This window comes from Belonocnema kinseyi, chromosome 4 (genome assembly GCF_010883055.1).
Source record: "Belonocnema kinseyi isolate 2016_QV_RU_SX_M_011 chromosome 4, B_treatae_v1, whole genome shotgun sequence".
Lineage (NCBI taxonomy): Eukaryota > Metazoa > Arthropoda > Insecta > Hymenoptera > Cynipidae > Belonocnema > Belonocnema kinseyi.
In genome coordinates this window covers 37,676,943-37,701,346 of record NC_046660.1, presented here as the reverse complement: position 1 = coordinate 37,701,346, position 24,404 = coordinate 37,676,943, and the positions used below count along the sequence as shown (strand labels likewise).

Genomic DNA, 24,404 nt, shown 5'->3' with positions numbered 1-24,404 from the left:
AAAAGATTCAAAATTAATTAAAAACTTGAAATTCTGTCAAGTAATTTAAACGAAGTGTGTGAACATTTTTTTCAGAAATTCTAAATATATTTTTAAATTATTCGAAATTTTCTTAGAATTTTTGAAAATCCTGCAAATTAAAAAAAAATCCTTAAAATCTTCCATAATTTTTCAAAGTGAAAAATCATTTTCAATTTTCCTAAGAATCTTAAGAACATTTTTTATTCTTTTGAAGTCTTTCACAATTCTTAAAAAAGACTAAACTTTTGTTTGAAATCTGCAAAAATCTACATTTTATTTTAAATTCGCCTATAAATATTTGAAATTATTTCAAGTTCTAAATTTAATTCGAATCTTTTTAGAACTTCTAGATATCTCTTAAAATTACTCTAATATTTTTACAAATAATATGTGCTCTATTATTTATAAATTCAAATTTTTTGAATTTGCAGGATTTTCTAAAAGTTCTAGAAAAAATTCCATTCATTTAGAAATATATTTAAAAGTTCGGAAAAAAATTCAAAAACTATTTTGAATTTGGAAAAATTTAAAACCACTTCTACATTTCTCAAGAAACTATTTTGTAGAAAAATCCTCTATTTTGGAACATATTTAATCATTTTTTATTAAAAATACAACTGTTTAAAAATTATTCCTTCTTTGGTTGAAGATTTAACTTTTTGTTAAATATTTGTCTTTTCTGGATGAATTTTACTGTTTTCGATTAAAAAATAATATTTTTTGATTGAAATATTATCTATTATATTTTTAGTTGAGGATTCACCTTTTTTGGTTGAAAATTGAACCACTTTGTTAAGAATTAATTTTTTGTTCGAAAATAATGCATTATTTCCATTGAATATTTGTTTTGTTTGTTTTTTGTAGAAAAATCATGTATTTTGTTGAAAATACAACTATTTGATTGAAACTTGAACTATTTGTTGGAATGTTAACTTTTTGTTGCAAATTCATATTTTCGGGTTAAAAATTTTGTTCTTTAAAAATATAATTGGTTTAAAAATATTCATTTTTAGTTGAGGGTTCATGAATTATAAAAAAAGATATTTCTCTATGAAAAAAAAATAATACAAGAACAATATTTTTATTAAGAGAATAATAATATTTAAAAAATACTATTTACTATTTGAAAAAAAGAAAACTTGGATTGAGAAATTTTATTTACAATTATTATTTTTATGATTTACACAATAATTTTGTGAAGAATAGATTGAACATTAAAAAAATCTATTGTTTAAATTCAGGAATTTTCGAGTGTCGGCAATTTTTCAGTGTTGGATATTTTATAATTCGACATTTACCTGTCAGGAGTTTTATTATTAGGAAATTTCCAAAATGCGGTAAAATAAAAATTAACAACATTTTATTTCAATGTATTTTTTAAAAATTATTCATTGAATTTGTTATAACAATTATTAATAAAAAATTTGTCAATGAAAAAGAATAATACAAGAACAATATTTTTATTAGAAGAAAAATAATTTTCAAAAATACTACTGAGATTTTCCAAAAAACTTGCATCGATAATTTTTGTTAATCATTGTTATTTTTAATTTAAACAATAATTTTAAAAATACGTCGAACATTAAAGAAAATATTTTCTTTGATCAAAATATGTTATTATCTTATTTTTATTAAATGAATTTAATATTGAATTGAAAACCATTTTTTTAATTGTTTTCATTCAAAAACTTTTCTAGTGTCGGGAATTTTACAGCAAGAAAACCTTACATTCAGAATTTTTTTCAATGATTGTTATTTACATTTAAACTATAATTAAAAAAAAAAATACATTGGCCAATGAAGAAAAATTTCCATTGATCAAAATATATTATTATTGTATTTTTAATAAATTAATGATATAGGTTTTAAAAAACATTATTTTTTTAATTGTTTAAATTCCAGGATTTTTTAATGTCGGAAATTTTACAATAACAATAACAAAATTATTTCTCAATGCAAATTTTTTTTTTGAAAATGTGCCCAGTATTTTTTCAGAACTATTGTTCTTGTAATTAAAACCTTCTTTTTGTATTTTATTGTTCTTTTTCATTGGAAATTTTTTAAATTATTGCAAATTTAAATTCAAACAATAATTCTAAAAAAGACATTGAATAAGAAAAAAGCAGTTTTAAAATTTAAATTTTTATATGGCTGGATTTGAAAATTCCCGAATAACAAAAGTTTTGAAAAGTGTTCTTTATTCAATATAACATTTTTTAAAATACATTAATAAAATATTTTTATCAAAGGTAAATTTTTCTTTAATTTTCAATATATTAAAAAATTATTGTTTGAATTTAAAATAATTTGAAAAAATATTTCTCAATGCAAGTTTTTTTTTATGTGTTGGATATTTTATAATTCGGAAATTTTCGATCTAGCATTTTATTATTAGGAAATGTTTCAAATTCGTTATTATAAAAATAAATTTGGTTATTTTTTCAATGCTTATTTGTTTCATTATTGTTTCAATTTAAATTAATAATTTTTAAAATATGTGATAAAAATAACAATAAGAGACTAAGATTTTTAATGCAAGATTAATATTTTTTTTTAATACATGGAACATTGAAAAAAGGAGTTTCTTTGATGAAAGATGTTATAATTGCATTTTTGATCAATTAATAATATTAAATAAAAAAACTATATCCTAATTGTTCAAATTCGGCAACTTTTCTGTCAGGAATCTTATTATTAAGAAAATTTCAAATTTAGTAATAAAAAAAAGAAAAAAAGAAAAAAATTTCATTAAAAAAATAGTAAATGGAAAAGAAAAATACGAGAAAAAGAAAAAGATTTTTAATGCGAAGAACAATAATTCAAAAAAGAATACTATGGATATGTTTCAAGTAAAGCTTGCATGAAGATTTTTTTTCAATTATTGCTATTATAAACTCAAAAAATAAATTTAAAAAAATTGAACATTGCTTAAATTTAAAATAACAATAATTGAAAAAGAATTGTAATGAAAAAAAATATATCAGAACGAGATTTTTAATGCAAGAAAAATATTTTTCAAAAAATTCCATGCACATTTAAAAAAAAAACATGCATTGAGAATTTTTGTTCACTTATTTTGTTGCTTTAAATTTAAACAATAATTTTTAAAAATGCATTGATCGACAAATGTTTCCTTGAGCAAAATATGTTGATATTGTATTTTTAATAAATTAATAATATTGATTAAAAAAAAAACAATATTTTAGTTGTTAAAATTCATGAATTTTCTATTTCTGTTTTATTTTTCGGAATTTTTCAGTCGCCACAGGAAAATTATATTTATATAACCCTAAAATGACATAAACAAAACAAAAAGAAATATTTATTCTTGGTACACATCCTTATCATATTCCCCCGTAAAGAATGGGAAAACAAAAGTACTTGACACTTCTAATCACAATTCGCATGGCAGGACCATATAAGGCAATTTCCCCACACTCCGACCATTGATTGGCTGACATGACCGGCATATGAAGACAATCTTAAATAATCGAAAATTCGGTTCAGTTTTTGCCAATTTCTCAACCCTCTTCAGTGAAATTTACTGTATAACGGCTTATCTTTATATAATTTGTTACTATTACTCCCGATTGCGAAAAATGATGCTAAAATAATTATTACTTCATTTATATGCGACCGACTAACGCAAAACCCACGCGCAAAGAAACCAATTCGTTTTCCAAAATGAGTAAATAGAATTAATTTAAATGAACAAAATAATCTAAAAAAATTACAATTATCTTCTTTTATTATTTTTTCACTGGAAAATACCTCAATTCCGCTTGGAAAATCAAATAAAAAAAATGATTTTGTTGAGAATGTCAGGTCGTTTATACAGGAGTGGGCTGAGTGACTGAGGCGCCTTGTGCTAAAATCAATATTGCCGCCTTTTTGAAAGTTCACGTCCAGTTTAGTTTTCCCACTTTACAGTTTGAACAAAAAAAGAAAGCATTTGAAAATACGCGAAATTGAAAGTTCTATTTTAGAGAAGTAAAAATAAGGTGTAATTCAAACCGGGCAATTTTCGAATCAAAAGAATAAAATTGATCGAATGTTTAAATATTTGAATTTAAAAACCTCTCTTGATATTACTCGATCCTCTGATATTACTTGATCTTGAATATAAATCGGATAAATCGAAGCAAGATCGAGTAAATGACACAAAAAATTATAATTTCTGGAATGAAAACTACACACAATCCCCCAAAAAATCATCGAAGACGTCGGGCTCGCGGCGCGTTCAATATGCGCGCGCGCAGGCGTAGCAAGTCGAAAACCAAGGAGAAACCGAGGAACCTCCCTTCTGTTCGTGTTCGTGTGCGATCCGTGCGAGGTCCAGTTTCGAAAACTCAGGTCCCGTGAAAGTGTCGTGCTTAGTTAGTTTTTTTGGAACTGGATACGACTTTTAAGAAATGGTAAATATGTTTTTGTGCTTCTACGTCCCGTGAATACGGTAAAATTGCGAACCGGCGTACGGCACTTTTGGGGAAGACACGCCAGCCGCCATTTTAAAAGCCACAGCCAAGTACTTTTTAACGTAAAGCACAAATACTTGGTGGCATTTTCTCCCAATTACTCAGTAATTATTTACTTCGATGTTACACGCTCCCAAAAAAAAAGTCCCAGCAACGGTCTCCCTTATTTCCCAAATCGGGGGACAGGTTTCGCTCATGGATCAGTCAAGTGGATTCGGAAAGCGAACGGATGAATCATTTTCAAGCCTCTGATACAGTCACCGATCAGTGAGTTCATTGTTAGCCTGGGAAGTCGTGGACCTTCTGTCAAAAAAAACGTGCCATTATTGCGCTCATTTGAACCGCACTTCATTCAAAGCCGGCTGAAAAATGTTGGTGCCGTAAAATTCGGGATATTTCCTCTGATATGCACGTGTTTCTACCCGGGATCCCTTGAGTTATATTTCGCGATTTTTAAATTCACTCAAGTTTGTACTAAATTTCCAAGAGTATAAAATTTGTGATGGTTAAAAACGGTTAGGAAATCTGTTCGTCGTTTTATAGGTTCTTATCAATGATAGGGTGGGTGTTGTACGAATTTAGATATCCCGGTGCGAAATTGGTTGAAGATTTGCTTCTAATAAGATGTAATAAACCAGGAAAAGTATTAACAATTTTATTATGCTTCCAAATTTACAGAAAAAATCGAATTATTCATACCGGCTACTTTTTGTTTACAACAATTTTTCTTTCAACATTCTAATTTAAACTTTTATAATGCTTGTGCAGTAGAAATTCAAAAAATTAGAGGAATGTGAAATGCTTATAAAGGAAAAGTATTGAATTACTTTTATTCCTTTTACTATTCAATTTCTGTTATTTAGAGCACTAAACCATTAACTTTTTTTTCTGAATACAATTGCTCTTGAATAATAATATCTCTAAAACAATAGTTGGAGTTTAAAGTTTTATTTCACAAATTGATCAAAATGTTTAATAATTAATCGAAGAGTCAATCCATGATTGGCTACTAGTACTGTGTATGGTATTCCTCGACTTTCTTCATCTCGACTTACAAGGATAGCTTGCGAGATGTGACCCAAGTTTCTCATTGCTACTTTTTTTTTATAAGTGCGAGAAGAAACTGAAATTGAAAATCACAACCCTCTAAAATTGAAAAATAATTGCTTTAAGTTTCGCCTAAATTTCAGTCTTCTTTTGAATTTTAACTTCAGATACATTAATGATGTATTTGATGCAATTTAAGGTTTAAAAAAGGGTCTAAAAAATCTTAAAACGGGAGTAGGTGCCAACAAACTCGCAAGTAACTTGATACTGCTAAACTTAATACAGATGACCTTTTTCCCCAAAACGCATTGTTTGGACAATTTTCGATCAAAAGTGAAACAAAAGGTTTCACTTACAAAGCACGTAAAAAATTGCATTTTAAGAAAATTGAGAATTCTTAGGGATGTTCGAGAGGTTTACAAGTTCAAAATTACTTAATCTCTGGGCTCGGAACATTCAGTTTTGTTTAAAAAATGCGACTCATTAAGAAAAATACGACAAATTTGCTTTTTTCCGTTTTTCTCGAACGTTCGCTATACTTGGTTTCAATTACGATCGTAATGAAACAATTACATTTCAAAGTAGAAAAAATGCATTATTTTAATGGAGAAAATTTAATAATTTATGATTAAACATATTTTTTATTAATAGCGTTTGAAATCTAAGAATTCTCTGATGCCCCATCGATTAATTGAAAATTCAATTGATTAATAGAACCCAGCAAGGAAATCCAACTTTTTTTGGTTAAAATTTCATTCTTTTTCGTTAAATATTCAACTATTTCTAGGAGAATTTAATTATTTGGTTGAAAAGTAAACTATTTTGTTAAAAAGTATTTTTTGTATAAAAATTAAACCATTTTATGGAACACGTACCTTTGAAAGAAAATGTAGTTTTTTTTTTGTTTGAATGCGAACTGTGAATTAATAGAACCCAATCAAAAAAATTAACTATTTTTGTTTAAAATGTTATTCTTTTGAATGAAAAGTCTGCTAATTAAATTTTTTATTCAGAATTCACCTATTTTTATTAAAAATTATATTATTTGGTTCAAACTTGTATTTTTTTGTTGAAAATTCAACTTCATTGTTAAAAAGTAATATTTTTTGTCAAAAATTCCATTGGTTGGTTGAAAGTTGAACGTTTTACTTTGGTCAAAAATTATTTTATTGATTGATTATCATCAGATTTTTTTATAAAATTGAGTCGGTTTTTAGTTGAAAATTTAAATATTTGGTTGCTAATTATTTTTTGTTGTATATTCAACTGTTTTGTGGAAAATTCATTTTTTGGCTTTATAATTCAATTGTTTTTGGTGAGAATGCATTTTTTAGGTTCGAAATTCCATTATTTTCATAAAAATTGAAATATTTATTTAAAAATTTTCTTTTTTTTTAAACTTGAGTTGCTCTGTTAAAAGTTTATCCTTTGGATTTGGAATTCTTTTATTTTGTTAGAAATTTCAAGTATTTTGATAAAATTGAATTTTTTATGAAAATTCATATTTTCTGCTTTAAAGTCAAACTGTTTAGTAAAAAATTTGTCTTTTTAGTATTGAAAATTCAAATGTTTGGTTAAAAATTAATTTTTGTGCAAAAGTCAACTGTTCTGTTAAAAATTCGTCTTTTGTGTTAAAAACTCCATCATTATCACAGAAAATTCATATTTTCGGTTTGAAAATTCAACTGTTTGGTTAAAAATTCGTCTTTTGAGTTGGAAATTCCATCATTTGGTTAGAAAATTTACCTTTTTGATTAAAAATGAAATTTTCTTGTTAAAAATTGAACTGTTTTGTAGAAAATTGGCCATTAGCTCGAAAAGTCCAATTATTTGTTAAAAATATTCATTTTTTTTTTAAATCATCTCCTTGTTTGAACATAAACTTTTTTTTTTTAAATGAAACTCTCTTTTCAACCAAATATTTTTTGCATGAAAATTAAGTTATTTTATTTAAAATTCTTGTTGAAAAGTTAACATTTCAGGCTGATTGTAAATAAAAAAATAAAATAAACTGTAAATTTAATTCGATTGAGCAAAGATTATTTGTAAATTAATGTGAATTACTTTATGTCCCCAAAGTAAATAACAAGTAGTTGAGGTCATAATTCTTTATCTAAATTTATGTAGTTATTTGCATATTTGTGTTTTTTCATCCGCTTCAGGCAAAAGTCATCATTTCCATTCAATTTTAATTGACAAAATCTTATTCGTGACGTTTTTATGAGAAACGTTTTATTTATAAATAATACATGCAATTGTTTTTAGTTTGTAATTTTTTAAATTAAACAATTTGCTATATAATATTTAATGAAACGTAACGAATTCATGAAATAGAATTACCTTTTTTAAACTAAAATTGAATGAAAATTATGACTTTGGCCTAAAGCGGATGAAAAAACATCATGCAAATAACTACATTTTATTAAAAAATTGTCACTCGTACTATTTTATATTATTTACGCATGTTTCTCTCATATATTTTTTTTTGTAATAATCAATGGGCCCTTTTTTTAATCGATTTTTAAATTTATTATTAAAATATTGATCAAAAACTTGTACCTTATTTGAGATACATTCAAATAAAAAAATTTATTTATATAATTATTTTTTCCTGCTGGAAAAAAAGCATTTTAATATTTAGAAAAAATCCTCTTTAATTTTTCAGTTTAGAACATAAGAAAAGTTCTATATAAAATATTGTAGAGCGTGGTTTAGAGAGGATGTTTCGTCGGTTAATGTGCGTGTCAACGATCGATGCACAGCCGAGTTGGGTTCTTCGCTTTCCAGCTTCTGATTTTAATAATAAACTGATCCCCTCCTAAAACTGAACGCTTGCATCGAAATGTCGACAGTTAGAGAACCCTTACACTCTCTCATTCACTAAAAACACTTGCAATTAGTCAGTTGATACTTTTGACTTCCTAGTATTTTTAATTTATAATACTTGTATAAATTAAATAGGCTCAAAAGCTAGTCTTTCATTACTTTTAGCAATTCTCCCTTTGCTCCAATACGAACTGAATTAATAGAATACAAATAAAAAATACAATTATTTTTGGTTGATAATTCATTTCTCGGTTTAAAAATTGTACTATTTGGTTGAAGTTGTCATTATTTTGTTGAAAATTCAACTGTTTTGTTAAGGTCACCTTTTTTTTGTTGGAAACTTCAACTACTTGATTAATAGTGGAAGTAATTTCTTAGAAATCAATTAAATTAATTTCCTGAATTGAAAATTTAACTATTCGATTTTTTGTTGAAAATTGATAATTTATAGTTAAAAATTCATGTATTCTGTTAAAAATTCTTCTTTTTTTGGTTGAAATATCCACTATTGACATTTTTTGTTGCGAGAATTGATATTTTTTGTTGAAGATGCATTATATTAATTGTAAATTCATATCTTTGGTTTAAAATTAATTTTTTAACGTAAAAATTCACTGTTCCATTTCTGGTTAAAAAATTTACCCCCCCTTTTTTTTTTTTTTTTTTTTGAAAAATTCTACTATTTGGTTGAAAATTCAGAAATTTTCTTTAAAAATCATATTTTGTAGTCAAAATGCCACTACTTCATTGAATTTTGTACTAGGTACTGTGTTAAAAATATACTTTGTTCATTTCTGACTTTATGATTTTGTTCCCTTCTTTTTTGTGGTAAATTAATTTTTTTAACTGGAAATTTCACTGTACAATTTTTCGATAAAAATAGTTTTTAGTTGAAAGTTCAACAATTTGGTTGAAAATTTGATTGTTTTGAAATTTTAACTATTTTTGAAATTCGATTTATTTTCTATTGAAAATTCATCTGTTTTGTAGCAATTGAAGATTTAACTGTTTTGTTAAAAATTTGTCGTTTGGTTTAAAATTCCATTTTGTTAAAAAATTCAGCTACTCGGTTGAGAATACATTTTTTTTGTAAATTTATCATTTCTAGTTGAAAATTAAAATTTTGTATAGAAAATTTATTGGGCTGAAAATTCCATTATTTATTAGGTTGAAATTTTAACTGACTTGGCTGATGATTAATGTTAGACCCATTTTTGGGTAGAAAATTGATATTTGAAAAAATTAAAATCTCGATTATTTAATTGAAAATTTAATCAATTTCGACTTTCGTATTGAATTTAATATGATACTTATACTTTAATTTTAATATTTATTTACGTGAAAAATCACCTTATTTCCCCTAATTATAAATCAATTTTAAAACCAAAAATAAACACAATCGCTGCAGTAATTGTGGATTAAACCAATTTTTTCAGGTTATTATGTATATTTTCGTAAAATAACTTCAAAGCGGTGCTTTTGTAATTTGAACTCTGTAATTTGGCATAGAAAAAAAAATCATTTCTGGACATCCGAGATTTCATAAAATTCTAATTTAAATTCGTGTAAAAAAATTGAAATGCATTAAACTCCGAAGAAAAAAAATAGTTCATATAGTTTAAGAGTCAGCCTTCGGAAATTATAATTCCCTACAAAAATGGGTTTAGTTTTTGTGGAACACATGTCCTGTGTACCGTAGAAAAAAGTGTATTAAGATGTAAGTTTTTTGTTCTTAAATATCGCATTTCTACTTTAATTTGCCTTAAAAATTGTTGTTATAGTAATAAAAGTACATCAAGTAATACACAATTCCTAAATGATTTAATAATTATTCAAATATATCCATAACAATCGAGGGCTTCGACTATCAAAAAAAAATTATTTTTATGTATGTCTTTCAGGAATTATCCAAGTTTTTCAAATTTTTTTTTTTTTGTACTTTAATTCTTACAAACAAAATTTTTACGAAAATTATAATATTAAGAAGATATTTCAATAAAAAACCATACTTTTTTAATGTGTCTTTTAAAAAAATGATAAAATAATCAGAAAAGTACTTTGTATAAAATTCTTAAACAGACTCCTTTTCACTTCTAATTGATAAAAATTATCAGTTCTATAATATTGAATGACTTCGTTCTAGCTGATGAATCATTGATGGTAAATGCCATTTTGTTGTGAATGTTTCTGCAAATATAAACAGCTCTTCGTCATTCTGATCTTGTTTCTACTAATTTGTAAATGACAAGAACAGACTATCCAATCTGTAACGAAAAAAATTTTGCTTAGACTTTGCCAGTTTTACACGGAGTTTAATAATAAAGCGATAAAAACTTTTAAAAATATGATTTTAAGAATTTAATATTCTAGAGAATTCACCTGTGTAAAATAAATCTAATCTTTTTTGGATTGAAAATTCAACTTTTAGTTTGAAAATTGAACTATTTTGTTTCATATTCGTCTTTTGGAAAATTGAACTATTTGGTTAAAAATTAAACTGTTTTGTAGAAAATACGTTTTTATGCTATGAAAATTCAACAATTTGGTAAAACGTGGAGCTCGAGGTTCAACTATTTAGTTGAAAATTAACTTTTTTCATGAAAATTTATATTTTTTGATTGAAAATTCAATTTTTTAGTAGAAAATTTGTGTTATTGAATGAAATATTTTACTGTGTATTTTGTTTAAAAATTGAACTATTTTATTGCAAATTCGTCTTTTTGGTTTGGAAATTTAACAATTTAGTGGAGAGTTCAACTAGCTTAGTTGAAAATTAAAATTTTTCTTATAAAAAATTAGTTTTATTGGGTTGTAATATTCAACTATTTCTTTGAAAATTCCTTTTTCTTTTTTGAAAATTGAAATGCTTTATGGAAAATTCAACAATTTGGTAGAACGTTCAACCACTTAGTTGAAAATGAACTTTTTGTTGAAAGTTGAATTCTTGTAGAATTTTCATTGATTTTTTTTTACTGAAAATTAAAACATTTAATTTTTAGATGAAAAGGGATTATTCTTATATCTTATTTCTAAATCATATATTTTATTAAAAATTCGTCTTTTTTGGTAAGAAATTATTCTTCTTGGTTGAAAATTGATCTTTTTGGTTAAAAATTTAACTACGAATCTTCCCCTATTTTATATATGTGAACAAATAATCTCAAAGCAGTACAATTTTAGCAGAAAAAAAATAAACGATATCAGCTTCAGTACATCGACCAGACAAGTGTCTATACTTTGAATGGAAACCCTCTCACTAACTATGACGCATGTGTTCGCATCATAATTACTTCCATTCCGACAGAATGACGCATACGTGCATTGCCTAAAAACTAAAGGCCCGTTTCTTATTTAAAAATTGAATAAATAATTCCACTTCAAAAAGGTAACAAATAGCTAGGTTTTAATAATTTATTTTACAATCTTTCCCCTCTTTTTCTCCCTTTTTACAAAGCTTTTTTTTTTTAAGAAACTTCCTTTTTTTCTCGTTTTTTTTTTGCTTAAACGCGAACTGAAATAATAAAACCCAATACAAAATTCTATTTTTGGTGAATAATTCTACTGTTTGGGTGAAAATTTATTATTTTTTTGAAAATGTCACTATGTTTTTAAAATTTTATCTTCTTTGATAGAAGTGGTCTTTCTTTAGTTGAAAATGAACTTTCTTGTTGAAAATTCCAATTTTGATTTCCAAAATTCGTCTTTGGTGAAAAATGCATCTATCTTGTTTTGTAGTTAAATCTTTCTTCTTACAAATACGACATTTTGATTCAAAATTCATTCTTGTAGGCTTGAAAATTGAAGTATTTTGTTGAAAAATTCAACTTTTTTGGTAGAAAGGTCATTTTTCCTGCTTGAAAATCATTTTTTTTGCTCTTGAAAACGAACTTTTTCGTTAAAAATTGTACTTTAGGGTTAAAAAAAATTAATTGTTCTCTAAAAAATTCGTCTCTTTTGCTTTAAAACCAGTTGTAGACTGATATTTTTTGTTTAAAAATCGACCACTTATTTGAAGATTCCTCTTTGTAGTTTCAATATTCAACTATTTGTTTAAAAATCGCCGTTTTTGGTAGAAAACTAAACTTTTTTATTGAAAAATCGTCCTTTCGGATTAACAAATCAACCTTTTGGGTAAAAAAGTCTTTATTGGTTGAAAATCATTGATTTTTTTAATTTCACGTTTCGAGTTGAAAATTCAATTGCCGTTAAAAAAATGTATCTCTTTCGCTTTGAAATCTTAACTTTTTGGCTGCAAATCCAACTGTTTGCTTGAAAATTCAGCTATTCAGAATTAAAAGCCAACTATTACATCAAATATTCTACTTTTTATGTTAAAAACTAAACATGTTTAAAAAATTCATCTCTTTGTAGAAAACTAATCTTTTTTGTTTGAAAATTGAAGAATTTTGTTGAAAATGCAATTATTTTCGACATGAAATCTCAGTTATTTAAAACTTTCTATTATGAATTCAATTTATTACATGCCTTGTTTTATTTGAATGAAGTTATTCTCCTATTTTCGTAACAAGTCATCCTATTCCTCCTGTTTTGAAATCATTTTAAGCTGTGAAATCTAAAATAACTAAATTAAAAATAAGGCATCTAGTTTAAAAATTTGCATAGGTAAAATACTTTTTCAAATTAACGAACCGTGATAATATTTTCTGAAAATTTTGTTGGAATGAGACCAATATCTTTATAGTTTTGGCAAAGAAACGCTAAATAATAGCGAATATTGATGCTTTAATGCAGGAATAAGAAGTTATTTCAAGTTTCGATGATTTTGTAACTCGAATTTCATTCTGAAATTTCAATACGAAAACCTAAAGTCATTTTTTTCAAAAAATTATACAAAATAATAGAATTTTTATGAGTCTGTTGAAGAAGGTAATGAAAATGGATTATTGCCATTGAATCGTGGTATTGTTAAGATGGAATATCGTAATCGATTGTGGGAAATCTGGTAGGATCGTTTAAGCTTATTTTTCGGGCAAACGCGAGGACGCACAGAAATAAAGTCTTCCCACGCGCGAATTCGACGCTAAAAGAGATTCCTCGATCTTATTCTAAAGTTATCCCATGTTCTTGGACACGTGGTGCGCGCGTTCTATCATTTTCAACGTGAAGTGTCTTTAAGACGTGCATGTGTTGTATGAATGTAGGGAATTTTTTATTTTATGGATAAGCTGAGGAATACATTTGTGGATGACACGGCATTTCTGCGATAGCCAAAATTGATTTTTTATTTCCCGCTAATCAATCCAGATATCTGTAAATCGTAATTTCATCAGCAAGACTTTTTATTTTTGGATTTTGGTAGCTATGACTTTTTATCGGAGTTTTTTTCTACTGTCTAGTAATTAAGTCCTTATCAACAGATTTAAAGTGTTTGTTTATTGCGCCGTGAATGTAAGTGATGCTAAAATACAATCTTTCCTTTTTTTTCCCCTTTTTTGGTTGAAATTTTCATTATTTTTTGAAAATTCAACTGTTTTGTCATAACTTTTTTGGTCGAAAATTCAACTACTTTGTCAAACATTCGTTTTATCGATTGAAGATTTAACTTTATTGCTTAAAAATCGTGTTTTTTGGTTGTTATTAAAAATTGATTTTCTTGTTGAAAATTTAACTGTTTTATATTTATATAAAATTTATTTTGTTGAAAATTCGTCTTTTTTGTAGAAAATTCCACTCTTGGGTTAAAAATTCATATTTTCAGGTTGATAATTGAATTGCTTGTGACGAAAATTCGTGTTCTTTTTCCTTAAAATTCAACTGTTTTGTTCCTAATTCGCCCTTTTGAATGTAAAATTCGAAAATTTGGTTGGATTTTTTTTTCTTGACTAAAAAATCTTTTTGGGTTTAAAGTTTAAGGCATTTGTTGAATATTCACGTTTTTAATTTGAAAGTTCATCTTTTTTTGGTAGAAATTCGATATTTTTTTTGTTGATAATGCAATTGTTTGGCTAAAGATTAGTCGGTTTTTTGGTTGAATTCAACCACAACACGCATGTAACCGTGAATAAAACGGCTTTTTATATCAAATTAAAATCATGTTTGGTTTGAAATATCAACTTTTACGTTTTTCATTGCGAATTGATCCTTTTCGATTGAAAATTCAAATTCATCTTGTTTTATTAGAAATTCAGCTACGTGGTTCAAAATATAATATCGGTTGTAAGAAATTCCTTTTTTTTTTTTAATTTATCATTTTGGTTGTAAATTCATCTCTGTGTGAAAATTAATTAATTTTTTTTTCATTTGAAAATTTGACTATTTTATTTGAAAATTTTACGATTAGGTTTAAATTTATCTTTTTTAGTTGATAATTTATTTATTTGGTTAAAAATGTTACTTTTTTTGGGTAAAGATTAATCTTGTTTGCTTCAAACTTCGACCATTTGGTTAAAAAATCATTTTTGCGGAGAATGAAAATTTCACTATTTGTTTACAAATTTAACTGTTTTGTTGAAAATTCGTCTTTGAGTAAAAAACTTATCATTTCAGATTAGAAATTATTTTTTTTTGCAGAAATCTTGTTTGTGAAAAATCCAACTTTATAGGTTGAAAATTCAACTATATTTGGTTACAAATTTAACGCTTTGGTTGAAAATTCGTTCTTTTTTATTCAAAGTTCAATTTTTTGTTGTAAATGTAGCTTTTAGATTATAATTAATTGTTTTGTTCAAAATTGCAACTGTTTTGTTCAAAATTCATCTTTTTGGATAGAAAACTTTTATTTTTTAATTGAAATTTTTGTTTTCAATGGTAGAAACAATTTTTGGTAGAAGATTCATCGTCCTTTATGCTTATCAAATTTAAATTATTTCGCTTAAATGCAACTGTTGTTTAAAATTGGTATTCATATTTGTAGGTCGATAATCCTACTATTTGGTTACAAATTCAACTACATTGTTGAAAATTCGTATTTTTGCTTAAAATTTAAATCATTTTGTTGTTAATTCATCTATTGGTTGATAATTAATTTTGTTGTTGAAAATTCATTTTTTATAGAAAACTTATCCTTTTGGATTATTTTTCTTCGTTTGAAGAAAATTTGTTTGTTGGTAGAATATTCACCTCTGTAAGTTGAAAATTGAACTTTTTGATTACAAATTGAAAGTTAAATTATTGGGTTTAAATGAAACTGTTCGTTGATACTTTATGTTGTTTAATAATAGTCTTCTTGAATAGAAAACTTGTCCCTTTGTATTGATAATATAGCGTTTTTCATAGTGTAAGTTTTTTTTTTAAATTCATATTTATAGGTTGAAAATTCAACGTTTTGGTTACAAATTCAACTTTTTTGCTTAAAAGTTAAACTATTTGGTTGTAAATGCATCTATTGGTTGATAATTAATTTTGTTGTTGAAAATTCATTTTTTTAAAGAAAACTTATCCTTTTTGGATTATTTTTTTCGTTTATAGCAAATTTTTTTGTTGGTAGGAAATACACATTTGTAGGTAGAAAATTTAACTTTTTGGTTAAAAATTGAAAGGTAATTTATTTGGTTTAAATGAAACTGTTCGTTGATCATTCATGTTGTTATTCAAAATTGGTAATTTGAAAAGAAAAGTCGTCCATTTGCATTGTAAATCTATTATTTTTCTTAGTGGAAGTTTTTTTAAATTAAAAATTCTTATTTGCAGATTGATAATCCAACTATTTGGTTAAAAATTCAAATGTTTTGTAGAATGTTCATCCTTTTTGATTGAAAGCAAATGTTGGTTTATAATTTTTTTTTTAATTCAGCTGTTTTATTGAAAATTCGCTTTTTGATAGATAACTCGTCCCTTTGGATTAAAATTTTTTTTTAAAGATCTTGGTTGAAAATTCAACCATTTAATTCAAAGTTCAACTATTTTGTTGAGAATTAGTTTCTTTTTGATTGGAAGTTAAACTATTTATTGAAAAGTCATCTGTTGATTGAAAATTAAAATTTTTAAATTAAAAATAAATTTTTTTACCTCGAAAACTCAACAGTTTTATTTTTAATATTCATCACTTTTGTTCTGCCAAAATAAAAAAGGTATGAAATCCTTTTTTCTACTTATTTCTCATGTTTTTGATAGAGTTTTCGTCTGAATTCTGGCTAGAATTGCAATTATTTATTGTTATTTCTCGAATCATTTGATGTTAAAGGAGTAAAAAGATTCTGTTGTTTTCAGGCATCAGGAGTAACTGTGGCGGATGTCTGTAAGACTACTTATGAAGAAATAAAAAAGGACAAGAAGCATCGGTATGTGATCTTTTACATTAAGGACGAGAAGCAGATTGATGTTGAAGTGATCGGAGCTCGCGATGCAGTTTACGACGCTTTCCTTACTGACTTACAACAAGGGGGTAGCGGGGAGTGCCGTTACGGTCTTTTCGATTTCGAATATACTCATCAGTGCCAGGGCACATCTGAGGTGAGATTATTTTATTCCGATTACCAAAAAAATCAAAATTGGGTGTCAAATGCAGAAAATACCAAAAAAATGTACCTAACGGACCTCGCGAATGGAATGGTTACGGTTTAATTATTATTAATCAGGGTGTCTACCCTACCTGCAAAACCTGGAATTGTCATGGATTTTTTTTTTAAGTCGGAATTTTTTCGAGTGCGATTAATTTTTTTTTTTTTTTTTAATTACCATTTGAAATTGAGTAACAAGGATTCCTCTTTTGTAAAAGTAGTAAAAATTACTGTATTTAACTATTTTGTTGAAACAATAATAATTTCTTGGTTTGAAATTTTAACTACTGTTCTATTTTTCATTAAACATTAATCTTTTTTAGCTGAAAATTTGATTATCTGTTTGAAAATTCATCAATTTTTTTGAAAATACATCTTTGTTAAAAATTCTTCTTTTTTGGTTGAATTTAACTATTTTTAAATTAATATTAAAATCTTTTCTTTTTGATTAAAATATCAAACAGTTTTTATTGCAAATTGAAATTATTGAAATTATTATTGAATTTAAAATTAAAAACTTTTTTTATTGAAATATCAACTATTACATTTTGTGTTCAGAATTCATCTTTTTTGGAATTACAATTTAATTACTTGGTTGAAAGTTAAAATATTTTATTAAAGATTAATTTTGTTGGCTGAAGACTGATTATTTTAATTAAAAATTCATCTTCTTAGTGGAAAAATGAAGTACTTTCTTGAAAATCCTTTTTTCTTTGGCTGAAAATTAATTGTTTTTACTGATAATTTAACTATTCCCGTTTTTTTTTTTTTGTTGAAAATTAATTTTTCAAGCTAAAAATCTAATTATTTCAGTTGAATATTCTATGATTTCAGTTAAAAATTTATTTATTTATATCTTTTTTTTTTTTTTGAGAAAAATTGATTTTTTTAACTGAATATTGAACTATTTCATTTTTTGCGATGACTGCTCTTTTTACTTCCAAATTTAACTATTATTGAATATTTGTCTGTCTAGTTGAAAATTCATGTATGTTTTGTAAAAATCGAATTTTTTGTGTAGAAAAATTAGATTTTTTTTAAATTCATATTTTTGGTTAAAAATTCAAGTATTCCAGTTGAATACTCATCATTGTAGTTGAACATTCATATTTTTGTTTGAATGTTAAACTTCTTTGTTTAAAATTTGTTATTGTGATTTAAAGTTCATCTTTTTCATTTAAAGAATCATCATTTTGGCTGAATTTTTTGCTGGGAAATTTTTTTTTTTAACTGAATATTAAACTATTATTCCATTTTTGGTTAAAAACTGATCTTTTTTACTTATAAATTTAATTGTATGCTTGAAATTTATGTCTTTTTTTTTTACTGAAAATTCAACTCTTTTTTTAAAAATGTTTGTTTGTAGGAAATGAATATTTTTGTTTAAAAATTGAGCTTTTTATTTGCAATTGCAGGAGATCTAGTTAAAAATTCATCATTTTAGTTTAAAATTTAACTAATTCATTAAAGAAAATCAGTTTTAAATCAAAAATGGAATAATTATATTTTCAGTTAATAAAAACAATAATTTTCCACAAAAAAAAAAGGAAATTTTCAACTGAAATGGTGAATTTTTAACTGGAATAGATGAATTTTAAACCAAAAAGATTAATTTTCAGACACAAAAATTCATCACTTTGGTTGAACATTTTCTTTTGTTCTTGTGGAAAATTAATTCTTTTTGTTTTAAGCTTAAAAAATTTGTTTTGTTTTTAAATTCATCCAGTACAGTTAAAGGTTCATAATTTTAGTTAAAAATTCATCATTTCGGTTGAATTTTATTGTTGTGGAAAACTAGTTTTTTTATCGAAACATTAATTATTACATTTTTTGTTGAAAACTGATATTTTCTAGTTGAAAACTCAACTAAAGTGTTGAAAATGTTGCTTTTTTTTAGTTGAAAATCCAACTTTTTCGTCTAAACTTAATTTATTTTGTTTAAAGATCATCGTTTTTTATAGACAATCTGTTTGGTTGAAAATTCAATATTTTTATTTAAAAAGATAGGAATTTGAAGCTTTTTAAATTAAATTTAATAATTCCTATGTTAATTTTATCTATATATGTACTGAATTAAAAGTATAAGATGCAATAAAAATTTGTTTGAACTATTATTATTCAAATTTATGAAATTTCGAGACAAGTTTAAGAAATGAATGTGTTTTTAGTATTATTTAATTAATCGATGGTGCTAATATATTTAAGAATTTCTGGTGAAATAATTTGTCAAATCATTCTAAATTGAACATATCAACTGAATCCCTATAAATTGAAAAGAAAAACATTATTTATAATAAACTCGCGAAACTGTATACATATTCCGACTCAATTATTTCAAAAATAGCTAAATATTTTAATAGCACTATTGGAATTCGCTGCGCTGCAATGCGCGCCATCTATTTTTTCAATGCGGCCAAAATGTGAACTTGCGCAACCCGGTAGAATTTTTAAGGTGCATTTTAATTTGTGCTTAAAAACATTGTTTTCTTTATTTTTCAATAGTTTAAAATGATCAGTGAATAAAAACAATTAAGATTGATCGGAAAGTGTTACATGTGTAATTTTCATCGTATGCAGCGAAAAAAAAAACGTTTTATATTAAAACTGTTTCTGTCAAAAAAAATAATTCTTGTAGTATTTTACATATGTTTAAGCACGTTATAAGCTTCATTTATATTACCTTGATATAAAAGTGAACTTAAAATAATTTTGTATTAATTTATACATGGAATATTTACCATCTAAAAAATTATAACCTAAAAGTTGGGTTAAAATTCATATTTCATTTCTCTTAGTCTATAATGCATATTTTTTGCGTTTTCGATCAATCTTTATATTTTTATATTCGCTTATTGTTTTAAAAACGAATTAGAATAAGGTAACCCCACTCCCATGCTGTCTTTGGAAAATTTGAACGCGTAGATTCGAATTGAATTAGTTGGCATTTTTCATAGCGCCTTTTGCGGAAAAGCGTTGAAGTACAATTTTTCCAAATGTTATTATTTCTTATTTAAAGCGTTCCAATTTCAATTGGTAAACTTTTAAATTAAATTTTGAAAATTGGATAATTTTATCAGAAGAGTTTAGAAGTTGTATCATTTCTAATTAAAAGCGTTTAAAATTGAACAAATTACAATTTTTTTAAATGAACAAAAAATGAAATATTTTCAGATTGCAACTTCGTTTGAAAATTCAACTTTTTAAATTGAAAGTTTGTCTTTTTGATTTTAAAATTCGCCTGCTTTAAAAGAAACTATTTTAAAGATTTTGTTTTCATTTAATTAAAAATCCATCTGTTTTAAGAAAAATGTCATCTTTTTGGATAAAAATGCAACTGCTTGGTTGGAAATTAAACTATTATACTATTTTATTGAAAATTCATCTGTTTTGATACAAATTTCATCTTTCTTTGATAAAATCGCAACTATTTGGTAGAGAACCTTAACTATTTTGTTAAAAATTTATCCATTTTTATTTAAAAAATTCAATTTTTAATCTTGCAGTCAACTGGAATTTTTTTCGATGAAAACACAATTTTTTTCGTAATTAAACACTCTTTTGCTTTAAGAGAAATTGCATGTTTTTTTTTTTATTAAAATGCAAATATTTGGTAGAAAATTCAATAATTTTTTGAAGTTTAATTTTTTTGCTGTCAAGATTATGTGCTTGGTTGAAAATTTAAGTTTTGAATGGAAAATACTTTCTTTTTTTTTAATTAATTTTTTAACAGAAAATGTCACATTTCAATTTTTTTAAGATTTACCTTTTTTAGTTGAAAATTCGCGTTTTTGGTCAAAATAATAATTTGTTAGTTTGAGATTTCATTTTTGTTTGGTAAAAATGCATCAGTTTCGTTGGAAATTAATTTTTTGCTGAAAAGTCTTTTTTTTAAATTTGTTTAAATTTCATTCTTCCATGCAAATATAAAGTATCCCGTTTTTCGTTGGAAATTTGTCTTTTTAGGTTATATATTCTACTATTATGTTAAAAATTTAATTATTTGGTTAAAAAGCCATCTTTTTTAGTAAAAAAAAAAACATTTTTTTATTTCAGATAAATTAATAAATTTGAAAATTTTAAATTTGTGTGCTGGAATCTTTGTTTATGAAAATTCAACTTTTTTTGTAATTAAAAAATCTTCTGTTTTAGGAGAAATTTAATCTTTTTTTGTGTGATAAAAATGCAACTATTTGGTAGAGTTTTGAACAAATTTGGTTCGAAAGTCATCCTGTTTTGTTGAAAAATTCGTCCTTTTGGATTGAAAATTGAATTTTTTCGTAGAAAATTATGTCTTGTTTAAAAATTTATATTTTTATCGTTAAAACTCGACTAAATACTTTTTCAACAGAAAATTCAAATATTTTTTGGAAAATTTATCTTTTTTATTCCAAACTTCATCTGTTTTAGAACAAAAAACAGTTTTTAATAAAAATTCCAGTTTTTTCGTTGAAAATCATCCTTTTTTTTTGCTTGAGTATTCAACTAATTTGTTTAAAAGATTTGATTGCAACACTTTGTTAAGAAATCACTTTTTTAAAAGATTTATATTTTTAATTGAAAATTCATCTCTTTGATTGAAAGTTTAATTATTTTGTTGAAAATTAAACTTGTTTAATTGATTCATTCATTTTTTAACAGAAAATTTAACTTCCATTTTTTTAAGATTAATCTTTTTTATTTGAAAATTCGTCTTTTTGGTAAAAAAAAATTTTTTAGTTTGAAATTTCCTTGTTTTTTTTTTTTTGTAGAAATTCATCAGTTTCGTGAAACATTCATTTTTTTCTAAAAATTGACTTTTTTTTAATTCAATTTTTGTAGAATATTTTTTTTCTTTTGACTTGATGGTTCAATAACTTAGATAAAATTTTATTTATTTTTGAGTGAAAAATCTTTATTTGTTGGAAATGCGTATTTTTCATTTTAAAATTCTTTTCTTCTTTTGTGTCAATTTCATTCTTTTTGGATTGAAATATAAAGTGTGACACTTTTGGTTTGGAATTTGTCTTTTTAGGTTGAATATCCAACTTTTATGATAAAAATTCAATTATTTACTTGAAAATTCAAGTATTTTGTTAAAAAGTCATCTTTTATAGTAGAAAAGATACTTTTTTGTTCGAAATAAATTAATAAGTTTAAAATTTTTTAATTTGTATCTTAAATACTGTTTTGTTCCGTTTATAAAATATTCCATGCTAAAAGCATTAAAAGATTAAAATGCTGGTATTTGAATATTAATGATTTGAAATGAAAAATTAGTTAAGCGGAAATCAGGATATTTGAAAAATGTCTTCACTTTCGTATTTTTCCGCTAGGGGGCACTACAAAATTCGCGCGTCCAACTTTTCCGAGAGTGGGGTCTCCCTATACTACTTTGTCCCTTTAAATTAGTTAAAAAAATGGTAAAATTGTTTTCAAGTCCAATTCAATATGCAACTTAAAAATGCTATTTTTCTAGGATTTGAGTAGACACTTGATGTTATTAATTCTATTAATACTCAACACATTCCACCTGTATGAGTTGATTAATAATCCACTTAATCTGTCTTAGAATTGAGCTAAATAATTATTGGGGGGGGGGGGGGGCAAGCGAAATATTTATTTTTATTACACTGAAATGGATGAATTTAATTGTTTAAGGGAGTTGATTCGAGATTCTTGCCAATACAGAAGAATAACCTCCTCTCCTTGAACTATTTTGCAGGCTTCCAAAAAACAGAAATTGTTTTTGATGTCGTGGTGTCCCGACACAGCAAAAGTGAAGAAGAAGATGTTATACTCCAGTTCTTTCGATGCGCTGAAGAAGTCATTAGTTGGTGTGCAAAAGTACATTCAAGCAACGGACCTTTCGGAGGCTTCCGAGGAGGCTGTGGAGGAAAAACTCCGAGCCACTGACAGGAACTAAGAAGCACAAAAAAGAAAGGAAAAAAAAAGAAACAGAAGAAGTATTCAACCAGTCCGATAATTATTATTAAAGGAACAAAACTCAACAAGTGGTCAACAATACAGGAATTTTCTTCCTAAAGAATGCTCCGTACCGTCGCATCGGGGATTCTACTTTTTACACATTTTTTTCATCTTTAAGATGCTTTTATTGCTACATGTATCAGGGGGTTTGGGGGGGGGCGGGAGGGTGGGAGGGGGGGGCTAATAAATAATAATTAAAAAAAAAGAAGAAGAAAGAAAACTTTTTAACACAATGAAAACAAAACACAAAACAATAGGGTTACATTTTTCATGCTGCGGACGATGTGTGAATCTGTCTCGTAAAATAATAAGAATATTATACTAATATAATGGTATAAAAATGCTGATTGTAAAAGCGTGTGCAGTTTACAACCGGTCAAACAGTAAGAATGAGAGCATTACGTTTTGTCACAAGCTGTATAATGTTTAAATTAAATTCATTTCATAATGATATCTTCAGTGAGTATTTTCTTTTTTTTTTTTCTTATTCTTGCGACAAAACCTTTTTCCTTTTTTTATTTGAAAATAAAGCTGTTTTAATTGAAAATTTAGCTGTTTAACGGCTGACACTTAAAAATAAATTTGGCTTTTTTTATTCCTGATTTTATATGCAAATTCATTTTTGGTTGAACATTCAACTATTTTGTTGAGAGTTTCTGGTTTTTTTTTGTTGGTTGAAAAATAATTTTTTTAACAGCATTTTTTTTATAAATTATTTAATTGGAACCTAATTTATTATATTGAAAATTTAGTTTTTGTTGATGATTAAAGTATTTTGTTACAAATAATTATTTTTTTTAATATTTATCAATTTTAGTTGGAAATTCATCTCGTTGGTTGAAAATTAATTTCGTTAGAAGAAAATTTGTCTTGTTCGAAAGTTGATGCTTTTTTTGTGTGAAAATTCATCTCTTTGGATAGATATTTTTTGGTTGAAAATGAAACTGTTTGGTCGAAAATTAATAATCTATTTTAATGGAGGATTCAACTATTTTTTTGGAAATTCTTTTTTTTTCTAGACATTTGTTTGTTGTAAAAATTCAAATATTTGGTTAATAATTAAATCTTTTTTTAAGATTCATAATTTTAGTTGCAAATTCGTCTCTTTCATAGAAAATTGAATTTTTTTCGATTCAAAATGAATTTTTTTTATTAGGAACTTCAAATATTTGATTGAGACTTTATTTATTTTGTTGAAAATTCGTCTTTTCAGATAGGAAATTAATTATCTTGGTAGAAAGATCATCTTTCCAGATAGAAAATATTTGTCTTTTCAGCTTAAAAATTCAACTATTTCGATGAAAATTTAGAAAATTAACCTTCTTTGTTAAAAATTCAGTTTTTTTGATCGAAAGTAGAACTTTTTTTTATTGAAATTTTATCTGCCAGTAGAAAATTAATTTTTTAAAAAGAAAATTTGTTTGTTAAAAATGCAACTGTTTGGTAGAAAATTAGTAATCTATTTTGAGGGAGGATTCAACTATTTTGTTGGAAATTTATTATTTTTTCAGACCTTTTTTGTTGTAAACATGCAAATATTTTAATTAAAAGACTTTTGTTTGAAGATTCATGATTTTAGTTGCAAATTGATATCTTTCATTGAAAATTGAAT

General features: G+C 25.2%; 1 protein-coding gene across 1 annotated transcript; it reads left to right on the top strand.

Annotated features, from left to right (window-relative positions):
* The first annotated feature begins 4,298 nt into the window (after positions 1 to 4,298).
* Positions 4,299 to 22,762, top strand: LOC117171675 (cofilin/actin-depolymerizing factor homolog). Its single transcript, XM_033359190.1, has 3 exons — positions 4,299 to 4,436; positions 16,539 to 16,781; positions 22,530 to 22,762. Exons 1-3 carry the CDS (start codon positions 4,434 to 4,436, stop codon positions 22,728 to 22,730), a joined length of 447 nt encoding a protein of 148 aa, XP_033215081.1. The 5' UTR covers positions 4,299 to 4,433; the 3' UTR covers positions 22,731 to 22,762.
* The last annotated feature ends 1,642 nt before the right edge of the window (positions 22,763 to 24,404 follow it).

What these genes read in the sequence shown, in the direction of transcription:
- LOC117171675 (XM_033359190.1), top strand. An exon ending in AGTGCCAGGGCACATCTGAG is followed by an intron (nt 16,782 to 22,529) that starts GTGAGATTATTT and finishes ACTATTTTGCAG; the next exon opens with GCTTCCAAAAAACAGAAATT.